At 40.7% G+C, this 23662-nt stretch overlaps 1 protein-coding gene across 7 annotated transcripts; it reads left to right on the top strand.

Annotated features, from left to right (window-relative positions):
* The first annotated feature begins 690 nt into the window (after positions 1-690).
* On the top strand, positions 691-21368 carry rell2 (RELT like 2). 7 transcript variants are annotated; one of them, XM_068714173.1, is made up of 9 exons: positions 691-762; positions 3508-3570; positions 4221-4296; positions 13231-13298; positions 14502-14574; positions 15720-15782; positions 16085-16139; positions 16708-16884; positions 16975-21368. In XM_068714173.1, the coding sequence occupies exons 5-9, from the start codon at positions 14529-14531 to the stop codon at positions 18893-18895; spliced, it is 2262 nt and encodes a 753-aa protein (XP_068570274.1). In that variant the 5' UTR covers positions 691-762; positions 3508-3570; positions 4221-4296; positions 13231-13298; positions 14502-14528; the 3' UTR covers positions 18896-21368. The 7 variants fall into 7 exon arrangements, with proteins under 7 accessions (XP_068570274.1, XP_068570270.1, XP_068570269.1 ...); XM_068714169.1 differs by having other exon boundaries at positions 14365-14574; XM_068714168.1 differs by lacking the exon at positions 4221-4296 and having other exon boundaries at positions 14365-14574.
* The last annotated feature ends 2294 nt before the right edge of the window (positions 21369-23662 follow it).

The following is a 23662-nucleotide window of genomic DNA, read 5'->3' as shown; positions in this document are numbered from 1 at the left end:
TTGCCCCTCTGAAATAAATGTTGGCCCTTCAATAACTGACCCCATTAAAATATACTAATCATTATCGATATAAAGTAAGGATTAAGGATATCGTACCCCTAGTTAGTTAATTTTTTCTTTGTGTTTTTCAAAGTTTTACATTTTCATATGTTTACATATGTATGCATATTCCTTTTGGGACGGAGCTTCCAATTGATGAAACAAAGACTTTTATTTAATTTTGCCTGAAACATCAGAAAATGGGAACATTTTTATTTTTTATGGAAATTAATTATATGTTGGGGTAAATGTTCTACCTTGGGAAGGATTCAGTGAGACTTTGGTTATATATATTTTAAAACCAATTAGTTATTCAATTAACTGATCTTTAGAAAAGCAATACTTATTTTTACTTGTACTAACTTTATACGTTATGTATAATCATTATTTTGATAATTACATTGTAACATATGTTCTGGTCAGCAAACATACTTGGATGGGTGGAGGGTTAAACCTATAAATAAAACAGATAGGCATCACATATTTCAGTCCATGTGAAGCTAAGTGGAGCTCAGCTGACTCTCTGGATAAATAAAGGTTAAATTCAAATTTGCAGCAGGAGTAGCCCGTGAAGCAGACAGACAGATGCCTCCCAGCTTCCTGTCATCCTGCCCGCCTCAGCAGATAGCCGCATCCTCTTGCTCCGAGCAGAGGACACGGAGCAGGCTGCAGCCATGGGACATCATCTCACCAGCTGGAACACTGAAGCTTGTCTGACTGAAGGTGCAGTATCCTGGCTAGATGTCTCTGTTTTGTGGTGTCTCGGGACCAGTTGTCTGAGTATAGCTTACTGTTTAACCTTCAGGATTCAGATAAGGTCTCACTGTGTGCTCAGTGTTGGACCGCTTTCTTTTGGGTGACAGATGGCCGAGTGCCTACAGATATGAAGATGACGGTGTGGTTTGGGTGTTATTGACTGGGTGGGGATGATGGATGATACTGGGAATCAACGTGACTGTGTAGGTGATATACGCCGTCCCGTATCCTGTGCATGAAAAATGACACAATCTCGCACTTTAGTGTTTTCTGACTTGTAAGAAGGTACACGCAGTGATTCGGGAATGAATGGAGACGACTGCTAAATTCCGCTTTATTAGATCAACCAATATCTACTAATATCGAGGTTCTAAACTTTAAAATGTGTCGCATGTTATCATAACACACCGCGCCTCCCTGACAGCATGCTGCCGTGCTCAAGGTAAGGTAGATTACATATGGATACGGTGATTCATTTACTTTGTGTGTGAGCCGAATTGCAGAACAGTGCCACATGATTAAATAGTGAGTATCCGAGATGTTTTAAAAAGACCTTGGTAGCTGCAAACAAGTAGAGTCGCGGGAACTTGAGACATTTTCGAATGACGTCTGGTGAGAGTGATTCGTCGGAGCATAGACTGGGAGGACGATAACCCTGCGCTGCAGTCTATGCTTTAACTAAAGACCAGTCCAGTAGGAAGGAGTGGAGCGGCTGATGCTGTGGGACGTAGAACTAAAGAAGTAACATTAATGACCTTTGGATAAGGTTGTGGATCCTCATTGGGAGTCCTCAGTGAGTAGAACATTGCCAGTTGGTTCCTTTGGAAGAATTTCGCTGGAATGTTCTGGAATGTAGACGAGTCGGCTTCAGTCCGGAAAAAAACGCAAAGTTCCCAGCCTTCCCACGGGAAGTTAGTCAAATATTCATCAGATGGCACTGCTGCTGTCACCAGTAATATATGATGGGGGGTTTGTACACTTCGGCGTAATGTTAATACAAGTGCCATGTGTTGTCCCATCTGTAGGGTCAACACATGTATACGAGATATATCGCCTACACATTTTTCCTTAAAGTGGTAATCCTTAAGATTTGAGTTTTGGTTGATTTAGAATTTCTATATGAGTGAAAAGAATGACGTGGTAGAGTTTAGCATTCTGGAATCGATACAAAATTCCATACGAACATGCTACTTTTTCAGAATTGTGTGCAAAGTTCATTTTTTTGTGTGTAATGAAGAAAAGTGTAAAACAGCATTTGTCCGTGAATGTCACCACAGACACCCAGTTTGTAATACTGTAAATATATAAATATTACAATACAGCATTGTGCTCTGTGACTTAACAGAGATTTATTAAATGAAAATCTTTGAGATCGTCACTTTAACTGACATGTCATATACAATTAGGGCTTAAGATCCATCTGTACATATTTTATTTTTGTATTAATTAATGTATTCACATTTGCAGTTTGTGAGCAAGTCTGAGGATGATAATGCTCTAACCCCTTTGGATTGTGTAATTTTTTTCTGTTTTTGTTTTGACCATTATAATGAACAAATAATTACTAGCCTATTTGTTTCTGTTAGAGTAGGAATACGTTTATCCATCATACCTGCTTATTCCTATTTGTTCATGGGTGCGGAGCTGGTGTGGAGGCTATTTCCTTGCTGTCTGGAAGATATTCCACTTGCATGCATTGAGGAAAAAAACTGGACAACCAGAAAGAAAACACATACACAGCTATGGAATATTTTGTGTTTTCAGTTAATCTGAGATGTATGAATGTTGGACTTATTTGCATGTGTTTTGGATTGTAGGAACCACACAAACACAGGGAGGACAGGGGCTGACATTCAGACCAGTCACACAGTGCCAAACAGGAAGGCAAATAAAACAAATTACATGCTGATAGTCAAGGGGATTCACTCTTTTAAAGTGTGACGGATTCAGGAAAATATTTACAGGGATAGTTGGATTCTATTGTTTTTGTTTGTACGTTAGACACACCTATAGATTCCTTTTGTCCCCATACATTAGAAGCATGGTGATGATGATAGTCATGATAGTCATTGTTGTCCTTTCCATTAAGTAAGTAATGTCAGTAGCACATCAACAGCCTTCTCCAAACATAGAGGAAGTGATCAAACGAAGTGGACCTCCCATTTGTCTGATGTGAACTTGTCCTGTGCCTGTCTCATGCCACTGAACACTAAGTAAAGAGCATATTAAGATATTAAAGCCACAGGGATACTGGATTTTACTGGTCCAAGCTGTCACATTCAGTTCAGTACAAAACTAGGCCTGTACAAGCAATTCAATTTAATTAATTTTGTATAGCCCAAAATAACCCCCCAAAAAAATCAAAATCAAAGGGCTTTACAATCTGTACACATACGACATCCTCTGTTCCTGGACCCTCACATCGGAACAGGAAAAACTCCCCCCAAAACCTGCACAGCACTGCAGCAGTCTATTAACAGAATTATCCCATCATGATTGTTTCTGTGGTCTTTTAATAAGCTATTAATGAGAAAGTAACATACTGTCAATCGCACCTGAGCTGACAACGGTGCTCTCAGTCACCAGTGAGAACTCCATTGCGAAAAGCTAGTAATTCAGTCAGTGACAATGGTGATTCGGTGTAGTTAGTTCACTCTGTAGATTTGACTCATTCCAACATGTACTGAACATCTCTTTTGTCCTTTAAAATAGGCAGGGCAGAGTCAAAGATTTCCATCACACAAAGGTGTCCATTGTGAACTCCACGCTGACACGGTAAGAACATGCATACCCAGAAGCCTTTCGCAGTGCGACAACAGCGCTAGTAACTGCAACACCGGCCGCCATTGAACATCTTAAATTTAATAAACACCTAATAACCCTGCAGTAAACAATTCTGGTTAAAGCCCCATTAAGCCAAATTTATGATTTGTGATATTGGGCTGTATAAGTAGAATTAACTTGACATGACTACTCATGTTAAGTCTTTAATGTTACACTTTCAACATTTTGAGCTTAACACATGAAGGGAATGGTGTGATGGAACATGAATTCACTTATAATCGACTTTTCAATTTGACCATTCACACTCACTGTAGGGCTTTGCTGCATCACCACAGCCAATGGTGTTCATGTAAAAAGTTCAGCAACCCCACCCTCTGTCATCGACATACAAACTATTTTAGATCCCTGTGATGTCAGAGTTCTCTGACGTAATGACATCCCCCCCCCCCCCCCCCCCCCCCCACCCCCACCCCACACACACACACACACACGCACCCACACCAACATTCCCGTCTCTCCTTCACTGTATATATGCTGAGCAACGCAATATAGCCGTAAAGCTCTGAACAAACACACACGTCATTGGGAGATGATTCTGTCGAGGTCATGATGATGCTGAGTCATCTCTCTGCTGCTTTCAGCTCTGTCTCTTTAAGCTGTGAGTGTGTGTCCGGGAGAGAGACTGGGCATGCGTCAAGAACCTTCATCTCAGCGTCAGTATGTTTCTTTCATCTATTCTTTCACATCCATGGTCATCAATTGAATATAACAATAAGTGATTTTGTTAGGTTGAATAGGATGGAATGCATAATTCTGCTGGTTCATAAAGGTTGTGGCCGCCTGGGGCATTGTTTAGAATGCGCTCCAGACGAGATGTTTGAGATGTTTATTGAAGGTAGACAAATGAGCGGGTGTAGTTCTAGAGATGAATTTAAATAATTAGTACAGTCTATGTTTAAATATATCAACAGATTGTTTTACCTTACAGGTCTACAGCACAACAAATACTTTAGATTTCTGTTGGATATGACTTCAGCATATAGTGTTAAAGTAAATGCCTAATATAAAGCAAGTACAATCCCAGAAATGAGATATTGGCCCAATCCCAATCTCCACCCTTACGGACTCACGGACTTTGAGGTGCGTCCCGTAAAGTCTGTAAGGGTTTAGTTCTGTCCCACTGTCAAATCATTAAGTGTTTGAGGGCTCTCTCGCAGACATTTTGAGCCCTTTATGAACCCTTTCCGTAAGTCAGCATTAGATGCAGACTTAGCCCAAGGAAATTACCCACAAATCATTGCAATGTGACTTAAACACGGGGTAACCAGTGGACGCATGGAGGCGTAAAAAAAAGGTAAATGAAGAGGAACAAAAAAAAACATGAAATCAGAGGATATCTATTTATTTATTCATCAAATATTTTATTTTGTCATTGAAGCTGTTTTGACAAAAACGAATAAATAGATTATATGAAATCACCCCCATCTTGTGAAAAAAGAGACAGGAAGACATTCAAATCAGGGAATTCTGATCTGATCTAAAAACTGTGTATAAGCAGATCCAAAGATTTCTGATCCTGAAGATTTGGATTCAGATTTCAATCTATCCACACAAAATCCTGCATTTGGGTATTTAAAAATTTAAGGCAGAGATATGGATTAATTTGATACCAAAACTAAGGATAATTTGGATCCCACTTCAGAGGCAGAATTTATTTAGATTGACAAATAGCCAAGACACTTCTCCCAAATATTTTGACGAAGTGTCCCTGAGCAAGACACTAAACCCCTAACCGCTCCCGAGCACTTCTCAGCAGCCCACTGCTCCCAATATGTTAGGGATGGGTTAAATGCAGATGTTAAATGTATATTGACAATGTATATGACAACTATAATACATTTTATTTAATTTCCAAAATCTATTTTTACCAAATTATTTGTACCAAACATCCATCATATGTTTTTCTTTGTCGTTTAGACAGCAGGCTAGCAAGGACAACAAAAATGAGTGGTCCAAACGAGGTTTTAATTTTACTTTTCTGTTTTTGGATCCTCGCATCGGGTAAGGAAAAACTCCTCACCTTTAACGGGGGAAATAATAAGGAAGAAACCTCAAGGAGAGGAACTTTGAGGGATCCACTCTGATAATAAGAAATTGGAATATTTTAGTCTGGAAGTTACAAATGCATGGACTAACTTTCTGCATCGTTTTGAGAAAGGATGTGCCTCAGTTTTGCAATGCTACACAGGTGAAACAGTTAGTTCTTGAAGTTTGTTTTATGTGGGAGTTAATAGACATCCTAATCAAAGATAATTCAGAGATTCTCCCCATTTTAGGCCAGGGCAATGCCATCTAAAATAATTTGCCATTGTTGGGCATCTGAGCCTGCAATATAGTGGTATATAGTAATTAAATACTCTTCCATGCCAGTGGATGGCAATAGGTAGCGCAATAATGACCTTGTTAATTTAAGACGGTAGAATTAAATGATGCGCGGGAGAGGTTGCGGTGACAAGATGTACAGCGATGGAGAAATATTTGAAAAGGAAAAATGCAGACTCTGAACTGGGTCCTGGACAACATTCTAACCCAGATGAAAAGCCTCGTATGAGTGGTGGTCAAAAGAAAGAAAAAACGGTGAGCTCGAGGCAATACAGTGAAAGTTATCTTTCGTTTGGCTTTACTTTCACTAGGGTTCCAGCTGCACCGACTCCGTTATGCTTGGTGTGTGGGGAAAAGCTATCCAACAGTGCCATGGTCCCAATCAAGCTTAAACGCCATCTCCAAACGAAACACCCGTCACTTCAAAGCAAAACTTGGTGTGCCGTGGGATCTTTTGAATGTAAAAAATGTACCATGGCTCAGAAAAGGTTGAAAAAAACTGCCTTCAGGCATGCTTGGAATTATGCTAACTGGTTGGTTTTGTCTGGCTTGATTGGTAGCTCAATATAATTGGGTATCATCTGCATTGCAATTAAAGTTTATGGAGTGTTTTTTGATAATATTGCCTAATGGATGAACATATGAGGTGAATAGAATTGGTCCTAGCACAGAACCTTGTGGAACTCTGTGACTAACTTTGGTGTGCATGGAGGATTCATCGTTTACGTTTACAAACTAGGATTGATTTGCTAAATAGGACTTAAACATTTAGTGTCAATTACATTTTCCATTCTCTGTAATAGGATGTGATGGTCAATGGTGTCAAATGTATGGCTAAGATCTAACAAGACAAGTACAGAGACTAGTCCTTTGTTTTTTTCAGACACCTTCTCAATATCATACCAATAACAGCAATCAGAATAAGTAGTAAATAGCAAGGAACATTCCCCAAAGGTAAAGTTACACAAAGGCTACCTGTTTGCTTGACAGTGCATTTTATAGGGGAATTCAGCAGTAAACAGCAAGCTGAGGGGAAGGTGCCTATGTCGAAATATCACGTCTATTAAACAGTTTGGGGAATGTGAAATAGGACCATTATGTTAAATTGTAAAATAGTTTCATGAAACTGTCCCATATGTATTAGAGAATGCAGACATTGTAATGGACAATATCTCCAAAACTATGCAACTCACACCAAAACCAACTAGATTGATAAATAGCACCACAGTTAAGAGGACAAATATGTAGTTTTGTGTACAGTACCTTGTGAACCAATATGTTGGTTGCTACAGAGAAACTGTACTGACTGTGTGTTGACATTCTGGTTTCCCCTCCAATTTTAGAGGTTATGCGCAAGCGTTAGCGTTGTGTGGCGTCGTATGTTTCTCCGCTCCCTTTTTTTCACAAATTTACATTTTTATCATTTAGCTTTGGAGCTAGCTAATGCTGAGGGGACCACAGATGTCACAGGTGTCTACAATCGATAAATGGAAAATGGGACCCTCTGTGAATTAGATGTCACCTCTGCTTAAACCTGAACAAGGCTGTGGGCTCCGGGTTGGAGCCCCTGCGTCCCCCACAACTACTATGGCTCCACTCGCCTCCCCATCGGACTGTGTCAGCTGCACCCGCCTGGCCAATAAAATCACAGAGCTGAAAGGAAGAATATCCACACTCTACAAGCTCCAGGATGCCAAGAAGCTCATGGACAAACCGACACAACCAGCGACCGTGTGCATGATGCTACCGCACCTCTTGAGGATTCCTGGCTACGGCTCGAAGCTAAGCCTAAAGCCCTAGTCAGCTCCACTCCATCCCATCACGAGTCCTGGTCCCTGGTCCATGCTTGCACCCCTCATCACTTCAACGTACAGCTGGAGAATGAATACGACATCCTTGCCCTTCACAACTCCCAGCCTCCTCCACCATCTCACCTGCCGCCTCGCAGGACCTACAGCCCTGTGTCCCCTGAGATCCCTATGCCAGCCATTCCTGAGCCCTCCTCTCACACCAGGACTCAGCTCTCTATACCGCTCTTTACACCAGCACCGCGGCGAGCTCCTTTCCCTCGTCCTGTCAGTCCTTCCCTGTCCACTCCGCCACCACTAGTTTAATCTTCGCCTCCTCCATCCACATGCATTATGCGCACAATGTTATCTCCTCGTCCCCTCTTCTCCCCAACCACACTGAGAGTCTGGGATTCGATAATCAGGAATGTCCATTTCTTCAACACAACCACACACTGTTTCCCTGGAGCGACGGCCCCTAACATCCTGTTGACACTGTCATGCCTACTGAACAAATTATCGTTCATGTGGGAATCAACGATACAGAGTTGACCAAGTTTGTTTTTAAAAATCCATACATTCATACTTTTTAAACAGCCGTGGACTGTCCGCTTTTATCAGTGGTCCAACTACCACACTCGGCCGTGGATCACAGCGGCTCAGCAGAGTTCTCAGCCTCCACACTTGGCTCCAGTCCGCCTGCAGGACCCACAACGGTGGCTTCATTGACAATTTTGAATCTGTTTTGGGACCGCTCTTCCTCTTTTAAGAAGGATGGTATTCCTCTCAACAAGCTGTGTAGCCACCTGCTTGCGACTAATTTACAGCATGCTGTACAATCCTGTCCACGCGACTGACTATTTACTCCCCACACACACCCTTTCCTCTTCTTCTACGCTGACACCTCAAGCCACAGTTTCCCGTGACTGCTCCCCCTACTGGCCCCACTTGTCATTAACCCCTTCAGCCACAACTCTCCCCATTCAGTCCCCATTCAGTCTATTGTGACAGAGAGGCTGCCCCGTCTACACCACAGTCACAAAGCCATAAACAAAAGCAACCTCTCTTACATCCGTACATCCCCATGTTCATACTGGCTTCCAGTGCAACTTCATTATCTACAACCTAGGGGTGGGGGAAAAAACCCACCTGGACTCGAACCAACTGTATGAACTATTTCAATCCGGATTCAGAGCTCATCACAGCACAGAAGCCGCCCTAATCAAAGTCTCCAACGACTTCCTCCTCTCTTCGAATCACACCTCTTTGACTGTGAACAGTTCATTAGCGTCAGTAAATTCAAGTCTGACACATCCCCAGTCTCTCAAGGTGTCCCTTCCTCTTTATCCTCTACTTGCTCCCTCTTGGCAACATCATGGTCTCCATATTCTGCCGACACCCAGCTCTACATCTCCACCAAATCCATCACCCCCACCACCCACTCCACTATCCCCAGTCCTTGAAAACCTCCACTGGCTCCCCATACAGCAAATAATCCAGTTCAAAATTCTCCTCATTACATACAAAGCCCTTCACAACCATAGCCCTTTCATACCTTTTGGGCCTCCTGCTCCGACTCACTCCCACCCACAACCTTAGATCCGCCAACGCCAACCTCCTTACCAACCGGGGCCTTCTCCATTGCTGCCCCCTCCCTCTGGAGCTCTCTCCCCCAGCACCTCAGACATTCTCCGTCACTCGCCACTTTCAACACTGCACTTAAAACTCATCTATTTAAATCTGCTTTTAAGCTTTAATGCTAGTTATGGATGTTTTTGTTTCTTACTGTTATGACATCTCTTTTGTTCATATTGTAATTGCTTTTATTGTTTCTGTTTTTACCATGTAAAGTGCCTTTGAGTACCCTTTAAAGCACTAGACAAAATAAATGAATTATTATTATTATTATTACTGTGAATAAATGGAGCTGAGTATTGGATTTCTTTTATTAATTATCATTATACCACTTGCTGTACTTTGAATTACATTTTTTTTGATTTCACAAAGACGGTGATGTAAAATAAGCTGTTTTGAAGGTGTTCAGGGGTGAGTGCTAATGATAGAGTATGTAGGCCTACTATCAATGCTTAACCACCCTAAAACATTTCTGAGGGATAAAGTGCTGATACATATGTGTGTTTGTGTGAGGGGCGTTATTGGACCCTGATAAGCCAGCGGGAGGGCAACACTGATAAGCTGCTATGTAAACTCAGTTTCTACACTGTGTATGCATATATTTTTTGTCAACACATTCACAATTAGATGTTATGTGTCGTATACACATAATTATATATATATATATATATATATATATATATATATATGTTCTCTTGTTTGATGTTTTTCTCTTTTTCTTCTCACGCACTGTCTCTAAGCCTCTGTGTAGATAGACAGAAAAGGTCTGGCTAAGGGGAACCCCCCTCGACTGTACAGGGAGGGCACATGCTGTCTGCTGGTTTGAGTTTCTTATCCAACGCACACATGTTTACATTGTTTATCAACCAAATCTCAACAGCTTTTTTCTGTGTTTTTTTTGCCACACCACATTGACTTTCACATGTTTGGATGTGTCCACCGTTGACCGGCAGGAAAATGGTAAGAACTATCTATTTGGCAGCTATCATGGGGCCACTGTGGGTCAGTGGTAGAGCAGGGTCGTCCTTCAGTCAGAGGATCGGTGGTTCGATCCCCGACTCCATGTCAATGTGTCCTCAGGCAGGACACTTAACCCAAAATTGCTGTGCCTGCGATGTATGAATATGTGATGGTATGTATGAATATGTGATGTGTGAATGTTGGCTAGAGTCCTGCATGTTAGTCCTGCCATCAGTGTGTGAATGATGTCATGTAGTGTTAAAGCAATTTAAATGTTCAGAAGACTAGAAAAGCGCTATACAAGTACAGACCATTTGTTTGCCATAAAGACAGATGCTACAATGTTTCTGTATTTTGCAAGGCTTGTGCATTTGTAAGAGAGTTTATAGCTATGGCAAAATTACACATATTTAAAAAAGGTCTTTAAAGTAAGTACATCACTCCAAGATAAATGATCTATACAAGCTTGTCCATGTCATGCATGTGCAGTGTATCTTTGTGTGGTATCTGTTGATGCTCGCTACATGGTTTCCTATTATCTGTTCACTTTTCTTTCGTTAAGCAGACAACTGGCTTTCATTCTTGTGGTTTAATGTGATATATAGTATTTTTACCAGATACTAGTTAAGACCCCTTTTTCTGAAAACATGTTTACATTTAATCATACTGTCACAACCCAACTGGCACACAGTGAACCTGGGGGATTCAGGGCTCCTGTTGGCCTAGTCCATAATCTAGCCTTGACCACATGAGTCTCTGACATTGCTGTGAGATTGTGTTTTGGAGCCAGTCAGACTGGGTTGTGCTTGTCTTCCTCTTAGCTGCTGAGAAACACTAAACTGTTGAACCCATAGTTGTAGGACAAGCCAAGAACTGCAGCCCTGGTTCAGCAGGGTCTGATTGCCGCCACATTGGTACCACACAGTGATCAGAGAGTCCCAAAGCTGCACGGGGGACAGAGAGATAAACATCCTTTGTTGTATCAATCTCCCAAGCCCAATGTCCCCCCTAATACCTTCAATCCTGAACCCTCAGGGACTCTGACCTCACCTGTTAAATGGTTGGGTGTGAGAGACCGTAAGGACTTGAAATTATGTAAATACGAATGGGACAGCACTTTGCTGCGACATATCACGTTATCATTTTTATAAATGTTTATTTATTTTTTGCTTTTTACTCCCTGATTTGAATGTCTTCCAGGCTCTTGCCTCACGAGATGAGAGGTATTTGTCAAATAATCTATTTACTTGTTTTTGTCAAAACAGCTTTGACAACAAAATTAAAAGAAATGGTTGATGAATATACCACGTGTGTAATATAGTATCTGCTGTCATTCCTCTGCTTTCATGTGTTTTTATGTTCCATCTTTAATCCTTAATGTTTTGGTGTGAATGTAAAAAGCCAGGCTGTCCTCTTTGTTTACCTTTTTTTTTTCGTATGTCTCCGGCTTCCATTGGTAACCCTGTGTATAAAATAGATAGATAGATACTTTTTTAATCCTGCGAGGGATTAAGTAATCTTAAAAATCTTGAATATCAAATGCACAATATATACAATAAGAATAACAGAGTAAAAATATTAGGTATAAAAATGCACAATATATACAATGAAATAGAATAATATTAAATTAACTAACTAAACAGTAGTGCAAAGATTTAACCAACAACAACAACAAAAACAGTGTAACGGTGTTATAGATGTGTGATTGATTTGGCCAGATTTTGACTGTATAACATTTGTTATACAGTCTTATAGCAGTAGGCAGGAATGTTCTCCTGTACCTGTCCTTATGACAGCGGAGCTGGATCAGTCTGTTGGAGAAAGTGCTCCGCTGTCCCTGCAGTAGGTGGTGGAGAGGGTGATCCGGGTTATACAATATGGATAATAGTTTCTTCAGTGTCCTCCTCTCCACCACCTTTTCCAGAGTGTCCAGTTTGCAGCCAATGATGGAGCCGGCCTTCTTAACCAGTTTGTTAAATCTGTTAGTGTCTCCGGTTCCAATGCTGCTTCCCCAGCAGACTACGGGATTGGGCCTTAGACTGGAGGGAAAGGGGGTTATTGCAGGGCACGGGGGAGGGGCTGGAGTCAGTAATATGGCTGGGGCAGGTGGAAAAGTCAAAGGGCATTTTGTTGACAGGTAGAAAATGGCCATGAACAGTTTGGAGAGGTGGGAATGTGGCTGATGGAAGGGAGGGTCAGAGAAGCAGATTGTGACATCCAGTAATTAAAAGCCCACTCACACCAGAAAATGGCACAGACTACCACGCTAGCCGGATGGGCTGGAGCTATTCAGTTTTTGGAGGCTCTTTGTATTTTCTCTTTAAGTCCTGGTCACACCATAATTTAAAATTGTGAAATGGTGGCGATTCCAGAGTGTATTGAAATTGACGCGATTAGTGGATTTCCTCCAAAAAGACAATATAAGTCTGCACAATTGTGATGGACTTTGACACACAAATTTTGAGCCGTTGACTAATAAGCCATCCTGACAGTGCTGACCTTTGAAGGGACAGAGCCGGATAGTCCAAAATAAAGGAAGCCATCGTAGCTTTTAAGCTGTCTTGCGCCATTCACTGTTCACAGACAGTGTAACAGTTAAGCTAATGTGCTAATGAGTTGTCTAACTGACCATTTGCGAACTGACCCTGGTACTTTGTTCAGGGTCAGTTAGCTTTGATCAGCCACTAACAGAACAATACATTTACACAGTTTGTTCAAAAGACATGTTTGTACCACTGAGTGTTATAACTGCCTGTAAGCCATTTTCCTTTTGTGGAACAGTTTTCAAGGCAAAAAATGAGTGTCTCTCTTTCTTCCTTCTTTCCTTTGAAATATCTGAAAGGTCTCTTTATATGGATCTATCTTCCTCCCTTTCTCTGTTTCCTAGACCTACTCTTGATGTTGACCAGTCTGCAACAGAAGGCTTGATGATGATTTGAACCAACCACAAAGCCTGTACGTTTTTTAAACTTATACTATGCCTCTGTCTCAATTGACTGAGGTTAGGGCTGGGAGGTGCTCTTTATTGTTCTCGTAAAAACTCCCCATCACATTTATGTTGTCCTCAAACTATTCATGTATTTTTATATGCATTTTGAAGTAACGGCATAATTCGATAAAACTTCCTCAATTGTGTACAAAAGTTTTTACGCTAGCTTGAGGTGGTTTTTGCTGCTTTGTTGAGAAAGAGTTGATGCACTACATCTGTTATGGAATCGCATTTGCCGAATAAATTCTGACTAAGAGAACATTTAACTCGCATGATGGATAAGTCATCTTCAGTGTTCTTCCTGGATATTCAAATATTCTTGGTCTCCAGACAGCATTAAACATGGCCAATTCTAGCAGACATGAAAGTACAATTACTAATTGCCGTATTGAAACAAATTCTCAATTTTTTTTATTGCACATGAATTAGATGGTCAAAGCAAATTTCCAGTTACGGTTCCAGTTTGCAACCTCTACTTCTTCTACTCTGTTTACTGGCAGATTGCAGCCATGCGTAAAGCGTAGTCTATACGTGAAGTTCAGACGAAACTACGCTGTAGCCGAATTTATCCACTCCAAACCAGTTGTTAGAAACACGCTTAATATACGTCTAAAAACCCTAAAACCCTCATTGCTCAACTTCCCCTAAAGACAACAGCGGTATTAATTATTTCTCTGTCACTATAGATTTTATCTGGTTATTAGAAATCTTACACATTTCCCATTTTATATATCTCTGATGTGGTTGTAGTTGTACTAGCTGCTGTATTATGTGAGTAGCTGTAATTCTCAACTTTTTCAAAGCCAAGCAACATAACATTACAGATAATTTAACAGAAAAAGATGAAACACATGACACATTTTTTATCTCACTCTAATAGTTCATACATCAATTGAACAGAAAGCCTAAAAAGCCTAGGACTGAGGACAAATTAAAACAGTCTCACCTCAACAACATGTTCTCACTTTAATAGTTGAAACTCTGAAAGTACCTGGAAATTATTAAATCTAATTTTCTCTCTTCATGACTCAGACCGAACCTACGTTATGACTGAATTAGAAGCTTCTGGGGTGGTGGATAATCCCCCGCCCTACATAATCTTTGTGGTGGTCTTCCTCTTCTTCCTCACTGGACTGCTTGGCTTCCTCGTCTGCCACCTGCTGAAGAAGAAGGGCTACCGCTGCCGCACTGGAGAGATGGACGATGAAGAGGAGGAGGAGAAGCTTGGAGGAAATGCAGATGGTGGGTTGAGTATAGACAAGGAAGTCACAAGTACCTAAAGGGACGCTCAACAGGTTGCATTCAATTTACTAGTCTCGGGGAGTGCTATTCAGCCTGTCTATAATGCTTGTGGGCTCTATAGAAGTTTTCTAATGTCATCAGGGTTATCAAGGGCTTAAAGACCACACATTCCTAGCAGAAAGTCTGTGTGTTTAAAAGAATGGTCAATTACCAGTGTTGGGAACAAAAAGGAGCGTGTTTGAATTATCAGCAAATATGAAAAACAAAATGAAAAAAAAAACAACCCGATCATAAACGAGTCTCTTATCATTACTTGAATTTTAAATTGGCATCGGCCCTTACTGACAGAAGTTCCAGAATCTTGTTGTCTCTCCAGTTTGACATTTTTGATGGCCTCTTTGCGTAAATGACCCTTGGCCCTTGCATGTTTGTTTTCTTACGTTAATGATAGACATGTCATCAACACGTCCACTCCCTCGCTGTCAATTTTCTGAACAATGACCTTCTGTATTCACACAGGGGCTCAATCGAAGATTACATAGACTTTGAGGGAGCTGGCAGTGTATGTCCGGCCCAACTTATTTGAACATTTTTGCATTCTCAAGGACACCTCTTCCGCTTAATGTCTGAGTTCAGGGTTACAGTACATGTGTGAAAGAAACATTACTCTATACTCTAATACTCTATACACAAATAATTCAAAACTTCTTTGAAGTCTGAATCACAAGTGCTCTCACACACACTGATTTAATCAAACATAAACTTACTTTGATACATAAAACTGTATATGCACACATATGAGCATTCATACACTTGTAAACACACAAACACAGACGCTTACAGAGCTAAAGATAGTGGACTTCTCGGAATGGCATAACTACTTGAAAAAAAAACATATGCCCCAATAGTACTGTTCATCAAATGATTTACTTATACTCAAAGTGGACTAATTGTAGTATAACTGTCTGTACATTTTCAATAGTCACCACATTGTACAATACTCCATTGTACTGAGTGATAGCTCTAACCCTCTCTTTTTGTGAACTTCAGTGAATCTACCAGTGTTGGTTGACAGACCAATTTAGACCAGTTTAGGCAAAATGTAAAAGCTGAGGGTTTAATCTGTTTGTTCTACTGTGTTTCAGATGAGGACGAGGAGAACCAGGACACAGTGGAGCAGATCCTCAAATGCATTATTGAAAATGAAGGTGACCAAAGAATTGCTGAATAGTAGTTTGAATTGAATATTGTTTAATTTACTTCAAGTTGAAATTAAAAGTCATCAACATTAATCTATTCACTTCTTTGCTGCTATACTGTGATCTGTATCCGGATCCTGTTTTGGGGATGATACATGTGATGGATAAAAACGACACACATATCCTGCAGTACATAATGCATTTGCCCTGCAATTTTATTCTTATCAGAGGAGATCAGTATATATCGACAAATCCATCTACCAGTACTTTAGTGCGACTCTTTTATGGGTTCTTCCTGTTGTTTCCTCCAGCTAACATGGAAGCCTTCAATGAAATGTTTGGAAACCATGTGCACCATGACCCCAGGTAAGCTCATCCAACAGTCTGTATTAGTGTGACACATTTCTGTCAGTTGACTGCATGGCAATGTCACAAGGACACAACTATTTCTTTTTTAGCCTCAAGCTCCACAAATCCTGGAATCTCCTAAAATAAACGTGAACAATGTATTTGTTCCTCATTAGTAGCTTGAATGTCGCTGAGCAGTCACACTACTTAACGGTTTCCCATATCTGACTACTGTATGTGATATATTCAATAATTTTAAAACCAGCATTCAGGAACTTGTATTAACTTGTGTTCATGCCTCCAAAAAATGTCAAGGGTGACCAACTTTAATTTTAAAGACTGCTAATCACTGATTTCGCCTTGTCATCATCAATGTTAATATTCTGACAGACTAAAGCAATTTGATTTTCTAACTTTAATTGTTTAACATGGCCAAAATGATGTGCCAGACAATACTGAATGTTAGCTTACATGCAGCCTGGAGAAGCGTAATTGCAGCTTTAGACTACACACATTACATGCTATACACATACACTATAATAACAATGATGTTCATGGTAATACTAATGATAATGTTGATGTTCAGGTTGCGTAAGGAGTCCGTCGGTGGTGTTCCTCCCCATCATCACACAGTCCACTCAGGTACCGACCACAACTCCTGTCACCTCTGTGCCCAGGTCCGATCTAAAAAGGGCCGAAGGCAAAGTCGAACCCCCCGCTTTAAACAACGGCCGGGAGAGCAGACTGTCTTCTCTGTTGGCAGGTAGCAAACAATGCAACCACTTAAGCAGAGTGCAAGTTTGGATAGAGTAGCAGAAATATTTAATCCTGAATGTATCAAAATCCTCTCAAGGTTCCGGGTGACGCACACTGATAAGAAGCTTCACGGAGGTCCTAATCCATTGGTCAGTTCAGGAGACCAGTTGGATCAATCCCAAGACAGCGAGGAGCGGAAGGAAGGCGGGTACAATCTGAGGAGCATGTTCAAGGATGTCCGATCGCCTTCAGAGGGCTCTAATGGGGTTACTGTGAATGTGGGAAAACGCAGGAAGAGTGTAACCTTATTTGGTTTAAGGCGGGGCAGCGACCCCGTTGGCATTAAAGTAAGAGAAGGGACAGGAAGGGAGACTGGAGGTGTTAGATTCGCTATTCAGCAGCAACCTGTGGTGCTGGAGGAACTGTTGCAGGCAGAGAATATTGAAGTTGCTAATGGAAATGATACTAAACCTGGTATCAAACCTGAAACCGAGCCCTCAAAGAGTCAAACTCCTGCTTCACCTCAATGTGTGGCTAAAATTTCAGGTTCTGTTAATTCTCCCTCTTCCCAAAGTAAGGATCTGGCCCATGCTCCTGATAATGGCTCTAAACATCAAAACAGGCCTAGTCCTGAACCTGGTACAAACTATATGTTCAAACCTTCCGTTGGGACTTCTGCAGCTTCTGCCCCCAGCTCTCTTCCCATTCCATCTCCTGCTTTATCTGGACATTCATTTAAGACAACAGAGAAACAAGGAGATGTTGTTGAGGATAAGGTGTTAAAAAATGAAGAGGCATATGATCCTGGGCCGCTACAGACCTCTACACCCATTGCCCCCATGCCTGGATCCATTCCAGGTTTCACTCCTGTCATTCCTACTGGTCAACCTGAACCCTGTTCAAGCCCAGGTTTTTCAGTTACCGAAACTCCCCCTGACCCAAGCTCTGGCCCAGATCTGGAATCAGGTTTTGGTGCAAGCCTAGCTTTAATAAGCTTAGGTTCATCTCCTCCATCTTCGTTACCAATCGAGACCCTATCTTCATCCTCTTCATTAAAAATGCCCATATCACCCATGGGGGTCACACCAAGCCCCAAACTAAGCTCAAGAAATACACCATCAGAGGCTGCAAAAACAGCCTTTTCCTTAAGCCCCAAACTCCCATCAGGCCCAGCGATGACTAGCCAGGCCCCTGTTCCATCTTCATCCTTTGGAAAAAGTGCAAGTCCATTACAAGCACCAACTCCCTTACCTCTTACTGCTAGCTCCAATCTTGACACCATACCAGTATCACCACGAACCCCCTCTTCTCCAGCTGACCAAAAACTGTCCTTCGGATGTTCACCTTGTCTGACTTTGAAGTCAGGAAGTGTGGTGTCTGTAGCATCTATGACCAGAGGGGGTATGATTTCAAGCCCATTATCTCTAAAGGAACAAAAGCTGGAAAGAGCCAGAACCTCGAAGACGGAAGAAAAGACAGAAATAGCGATGGTAGGGATTCTCAAAACAGCTAAACTTTCACCAGTTGAGGGAGATTCTAAAGGTTCTGCCGTTTACTCTCCCACTGATCAGCTTTCTAAAGAAAGACTGAGCAGTTTGCCTCTGTCACCTTCCAGTCCCCTGTCCCCCTCCTCACCAATAGGAAACAAAATAAGCAGTGTGACCATCATCAAAGCCAGCCCTGACAGCAAGAGAGAGTTTTCTGTTGTCACTATGATGGAGCAGGAAGTATCCTCTACTTTAATAAAAGAAAAGAAAGGAGCAGCTTCTGAACGCAGGATTGAATCAGAAAAGGCAGGAATTAGTCCAGCCGTTGGTCAGGAAGGAGAGGTTTATGTTTCAGGTGTTGGACAATGTGAAAGTCAAAGTGAAGAGACTCCTAGAGCAGAGGTTAGGCCAAGGGTGAGCCAAGAGAAGGATGATATGGTGGAGATGGAAGATATTAGGGACTGCAAAGTGACACAGGTGGAAGAAGAAGAGAGGGTGGAGCAGGAGTTGGAGAAGATGGTGAACATTTAGTCATAACAGAAATGATAGGTGGAGTGTCATATGGAGATGGTTGAGCATTCCGCTCTGATAATCCAAAGAAAGAAGTGAAGAGTCGCACGACTCGGTGGACTATGCATGTTTTAGCCTTTTCACTACAAATCACACATACTTTACATCATAGCTAACTATTTTGCAGACCATGCCTTTGTGTTTAAGATTGTTCAATTGATGTTACAGGCAGCTCACTGGAGAGTTTTCTTTTGACCAAATTGTTTTGTGACAGGCTGACCACTTGGTTGGCGGATGGGTTAGTTGGCATCTAGGTGCTTACTTGACTTGCTAATAGTTGTGCTAAGGGCTGGCATCCCCTATTCTCATCAATATCCTGCTGATTGTGAATCAAGATTTATAGCACAAGCACAGGGGAGCAACAGCCACTCTATGGGCAGCTTGGCCATTGGAAATGTCTCAGTTTTGTGAATTTGCAACAATCTCATGTATTTCTGTTTGCCCCTTTGCTATACTGTTGGGGATTTTGGCACGTACAGTATATTGCCAGATCTGTTCCATTTTTCTCCAAATTTGGAGTGACTATGACAACCAATCTCACTTACAACTTGTCAAATACCAACACTTGGTCAGTTCCCCTCAGTGTCTGATACCAACGCACCATTTAGCATCTGCATGAGACACATGAGGCTTTCAACTGACGGTATTAGACGGTCAGTGCAACTGACCAAGCGCAAAAGTCCATGTAGGGAGGAGGTGGATAGTTGGGTCAAAAAAACACAGGCTTTCACTGAGGAGACCACTGTTCATGTCCAGTGTGAGACTAAGTCAACATTAACTTATTTGACCTCACTTTTGTTACATAACTTACAAATGCACCGTTAGTTAAGTGCGCAAGTTAGGTAACAAGCATACTTCTTTTAAGTAGCAAATGTTACAAATTGTTTTATTTATTATTTATTTAACTTATTTTAAGTAATTTTGTTGCCTAAACCTACTCAAGTATACTTAAAATTTAAGCAAACCTACATAGGAAGTTTACTTTGAAAAGACACTGTACAGTATGCATGTAACAAGCAGAAACTGTATGTTTCCTGTGAATAGAGAAGTTTATTATTTTTTTTAAAAAACATTAAGCCTTCTCTCACACATCCAAAACTGCTAAAGGAGTAACAAGAACATCATAGCTTGAAGAGGAGGGTCACTGACCAAGTGTTGGCATTTGAAAAGTGAAACTGTGTTGCCCATGTGAGTATATACTTATAGATGCTCACAATGCCCCCCACAGATTCACCCTCACCTGCACAGCCACATGTTAGTGCTAGTGAAGAAATATAGACTTGATCCCTGACTGGTTTCCCACCATACAACTACTACCAGTTGTTTTGAACAGGAATCTTATTTTCTTATTACCACCAAAGACCCTGTCAGCAGTCATTGATGTGACCAACTAGTAGTTGTCACACCAGTAATACCAGTATAGTAGTAAGTTCTTCTACAAGTGTTATCAGGCACATTTCCTGTAAACCAGTCACTCCAGTCACAAACTAGTTTTCTGGAATTGTGAAATACATATTCAGTTTTTTTTCTTCTTCTAGTCTTGTTATTCACAATACTTTTCTCTGCTCATGCTATCTTGAAATGTGTTCAACATAAATCGAACCAGGATAGTGCAAAATAATGGCAAAAGGTGATGGATGGCAAGTACAGCCATAGACTTTGTAGTATGTACTGATGATAGTTGTATCGAGCAGTACATGCCAAAGCATTACAGTGTGGGAGCCCCATATGTGAAATAAGCTGTCAGATCTGAAACTTTCACAGAATTAACTCTGCCGTCCTTAAAGCTGTGAAACTTAAGAATGATGTATTTTAAAGTATGAATTCTATTTTGAAGTACAATGGAGTATTTTAAAGTATAACTTGCAAAGCTTCAACGGCAGATAAGAGAATCATACTCATAGTTACAGGTGTATGATGTCATATATAAACTATCTACAACTTCACCATTCACCTTTACTGTGTCTCTACTCTAAATACAAAACTACAATATAATTATCATGTCATCATAATAATAATTGTCATTATAAACCTTGCAGCAACGATCTAAAGACATGATCTATGGTGCAAATGGTTTATTTTGACAACATTGTACGGGTGAATTACCCTTTTTTCTCCAACCTTGGTTTGATTGTGTTGTTGGGCTAGAACGTATGAGATGCTACAATCTGTGGACAGAGGAATTAAAATTTCATCAAATTTGGTTTTGTTAAAGACCCTCTGACTACTATATAGATTCAGAAATGGTAGCTAAAATTACAAAAAGAAGATCCAGGTTGTAACAGATGTTTTCCATTAAATTTCATAAAATAAATTGGCTTCAAAAGTACTCTTGATAAGTAAAGGAAAAACAGCCTTTCCAATGCTTTGCTTCTTAAATATTATGGCAATTAAGGATAAGACAAAGACACATCTAATAAAGTAATAATCTGAAGTATTGTTATATCTCACATTCAGTTCATTAAGTTTATCTGTTTGTTTGGAATACATAGAAAAATAACAAGGTAGTTTCTATGACTGAGCCACCATGACTGAAGAAAACAGCAAAAGAAACTTGAAATTGATCAACAAACAGTCACTGTAACGAAAAATAACTCAAGAATAAAGTAAGCTGCTGTGGGAGGAGGAGAGCTCAGCGCTCGGGAGCAGCGTCTCCTCCCCTGCCCAGGAGCAGAGCTTCTCCTCGCTACTCCGCCATTCCCCGCTGGGAGCCAACACCGACACCATGTTGCAGGAGACTCAGGCTGTATTGCCGCGGCCGCTGGAGGGAAGGGAGGCACGGGAGAACCACGACTGCGAGGAGCCGACTGTCAGACCCTATTGCATTAAAATTAGAGGTTTTCTAAAGGAACTCTAGTGCTCAGATGCCCTAGTGGACTGGTCTCTGTGGACCACTTTTGTCCACAGAGACCATCAAAATCAACACAAAATGAAAGTTCCTTTTGGTAGCTTTGAAAGTATGCCTTTCTTCTCATAACAGTACACACTTTTTCCATAAATATTTCAAAGTCATTCTAAAAACCTTAAGAGTTTTGCCTTATAAAATTGTCATGCTGAACTCTAATTCCTCAAAAAAAAGAGGAACAATTTTGATTTACGGTAGTGTATCACTTACAATCACTTAGCCTCATTGGTTGGCCATGCAGATAGTTTTGGTTTTATGGGTGCTCAGGTTTTTGAGGTATCTGCCTCTGACATTTTAACCAAAAGTGAATGAAATGTATGTACCATATAAAAATTAGGGGAAGGTGAGAAAATATGTCAAATATCAATATGCCACTTCATTTATATATTTTGAATAAACTAATCTTCAAGACTTAGAGAATGGTGACACAATGGTGACATCAAACCCTAGAAGGGAATCTTTATTGTTAAGATTTGCTGGCATTCAGCCCAGTACAGTACAGCCGGGCCTCTGGCTCTGGATACTCCTCCAGAGACTGGTGAGAACAGAAAGAGTTTATCAGACAAAGTTCAAAGGTTTCAGGTCAGTGGTCAGCCTCATTTCCTGGCCTTTATGGGAAAACAACCAGGAGGCCTGAGTCTGCTGACCCAATTTCCCTTTTACTGCATGTCTTTCTTTTCCCCCCAAATTTTCATTTCAACGATCATCTTTTTTCTTTTCTCAAGCTGACATGTGTACAGAATGTCTCCATCCAAGTCTAAAACACTGCTCTGGAAATACAGTGCATTATCGTTATCCAGACCTCTGCAGTGAATTTTAATAATACGTTCATGATGTGTTAATATTTTTACATTTTTCTTATGAATGTTTCAAAGTGTGATTATGGCACCATCTACTGGTCACCAAACACATCACATATCCACATGTCCATCATCTACCTTCATCACCACAGAAAATCTGTCCATAAACTGCTGTGTCAACAACATATTTATTCTATTGCATATACATGTGCTCAAGTAATTTACAAGATTATAATCAGTATGTGTAGGACCATGTCCTTTTTTTTCTTTTGCACTCTAACAATTGTTTAAATGCATCATATGTATATGCACGTTGCATTGCCAATATAGAATTACATATATAAAAAATATGAGATGTCTTAATGGTGCAGCTATCAGTAGCCATATTATTCAACACAGACATATGAGGCTCGGTGTGTCTAGATTTCCCTCCCTCCAATAACCAGCAAATGCCTCTACAAATCTATACCTCTAATTGCAAATTTATAATGGTGTCACAATGACGTAATGATTCTTCCTTCTATCATAGGTTCCTTGGTGTGTATGTGAAGTCTCAAGCAGAGTAAATGCTTCTTAAAGGCAGAGTCACAATCAGCCACACCAGCAAAAGTATAAATGTATGAATACTAACAAGGACAAATCCAGTTCAACCAAGAGATCCAGTTTCTACACATTACAACACATGGAAATACATACGATAAAAAATACATTTTGGTCATCTTTCAATATATGCACCATGTTGCTGGGGCAGCAACAAAAGCGTCAATCATACCAAAATGGTGAGATATGAAGCATTACACAGATCAGCGGCTATTGAACTATACTCATATTAAAGGACCACTGAAAAGCTAAAAGCCTCTAAACTCATTTCTCTCCATAATCACTATAAATCCTCAGATTTGATTAAACCGCTTGATAAAATCAGGGGGTTGGTGTTTTATTTTTAGATGTATAATTTATTATCATTAGCTGGGCCTGGAACATATGTACAGTATATTACACATGCTGTTGATGTGAGAGACT

The sequence above is a fragment of the Cebidichthys violaceus genome, unplaced genomic scaffold (genome assembly GCF_023349555.1).
Source record: "Cebidichthys violaceus isolate CVI_PGR_0920_01 unplaced genomic scaffold, fCebVio1.0.p SCAF_2, whole genome shotgun sequence".
Lineage (NCBI taxonomy): Eukaryota > Metazoa > Chordata > Actinopteri > Perciformes > Stichaeidae > Cebidichthys > Cebidichthys violaceus.
The sequence above is the reverse complement of the archived record's forward strand: the minus strand, read 5'-3'. Positions and strand labels throughout refer to the sequence as shown.

What these genes read in the sequence shown, in the direction of transcription:
- rell2 (XM_068714167.1), top strand. An exon ending in GTGAACTCCACGCTGACACG is followed by an intron (nt 3,571 to 4,220) that starts GTAAGAACATGC and finishes TGCTGCTTTCAG; the next exon opens with CTCTGTCTCTTTAAGCTGTG. An exon ending in GCTTGGAGGAAATGCAGATG is followed by an intron (nt 14,575 to 15,719) that starts GTGGGTTGAGTA and finishes ACTGTGTTTCAG; the next exon opens with ATGAGGACGAGGAGAACCAG.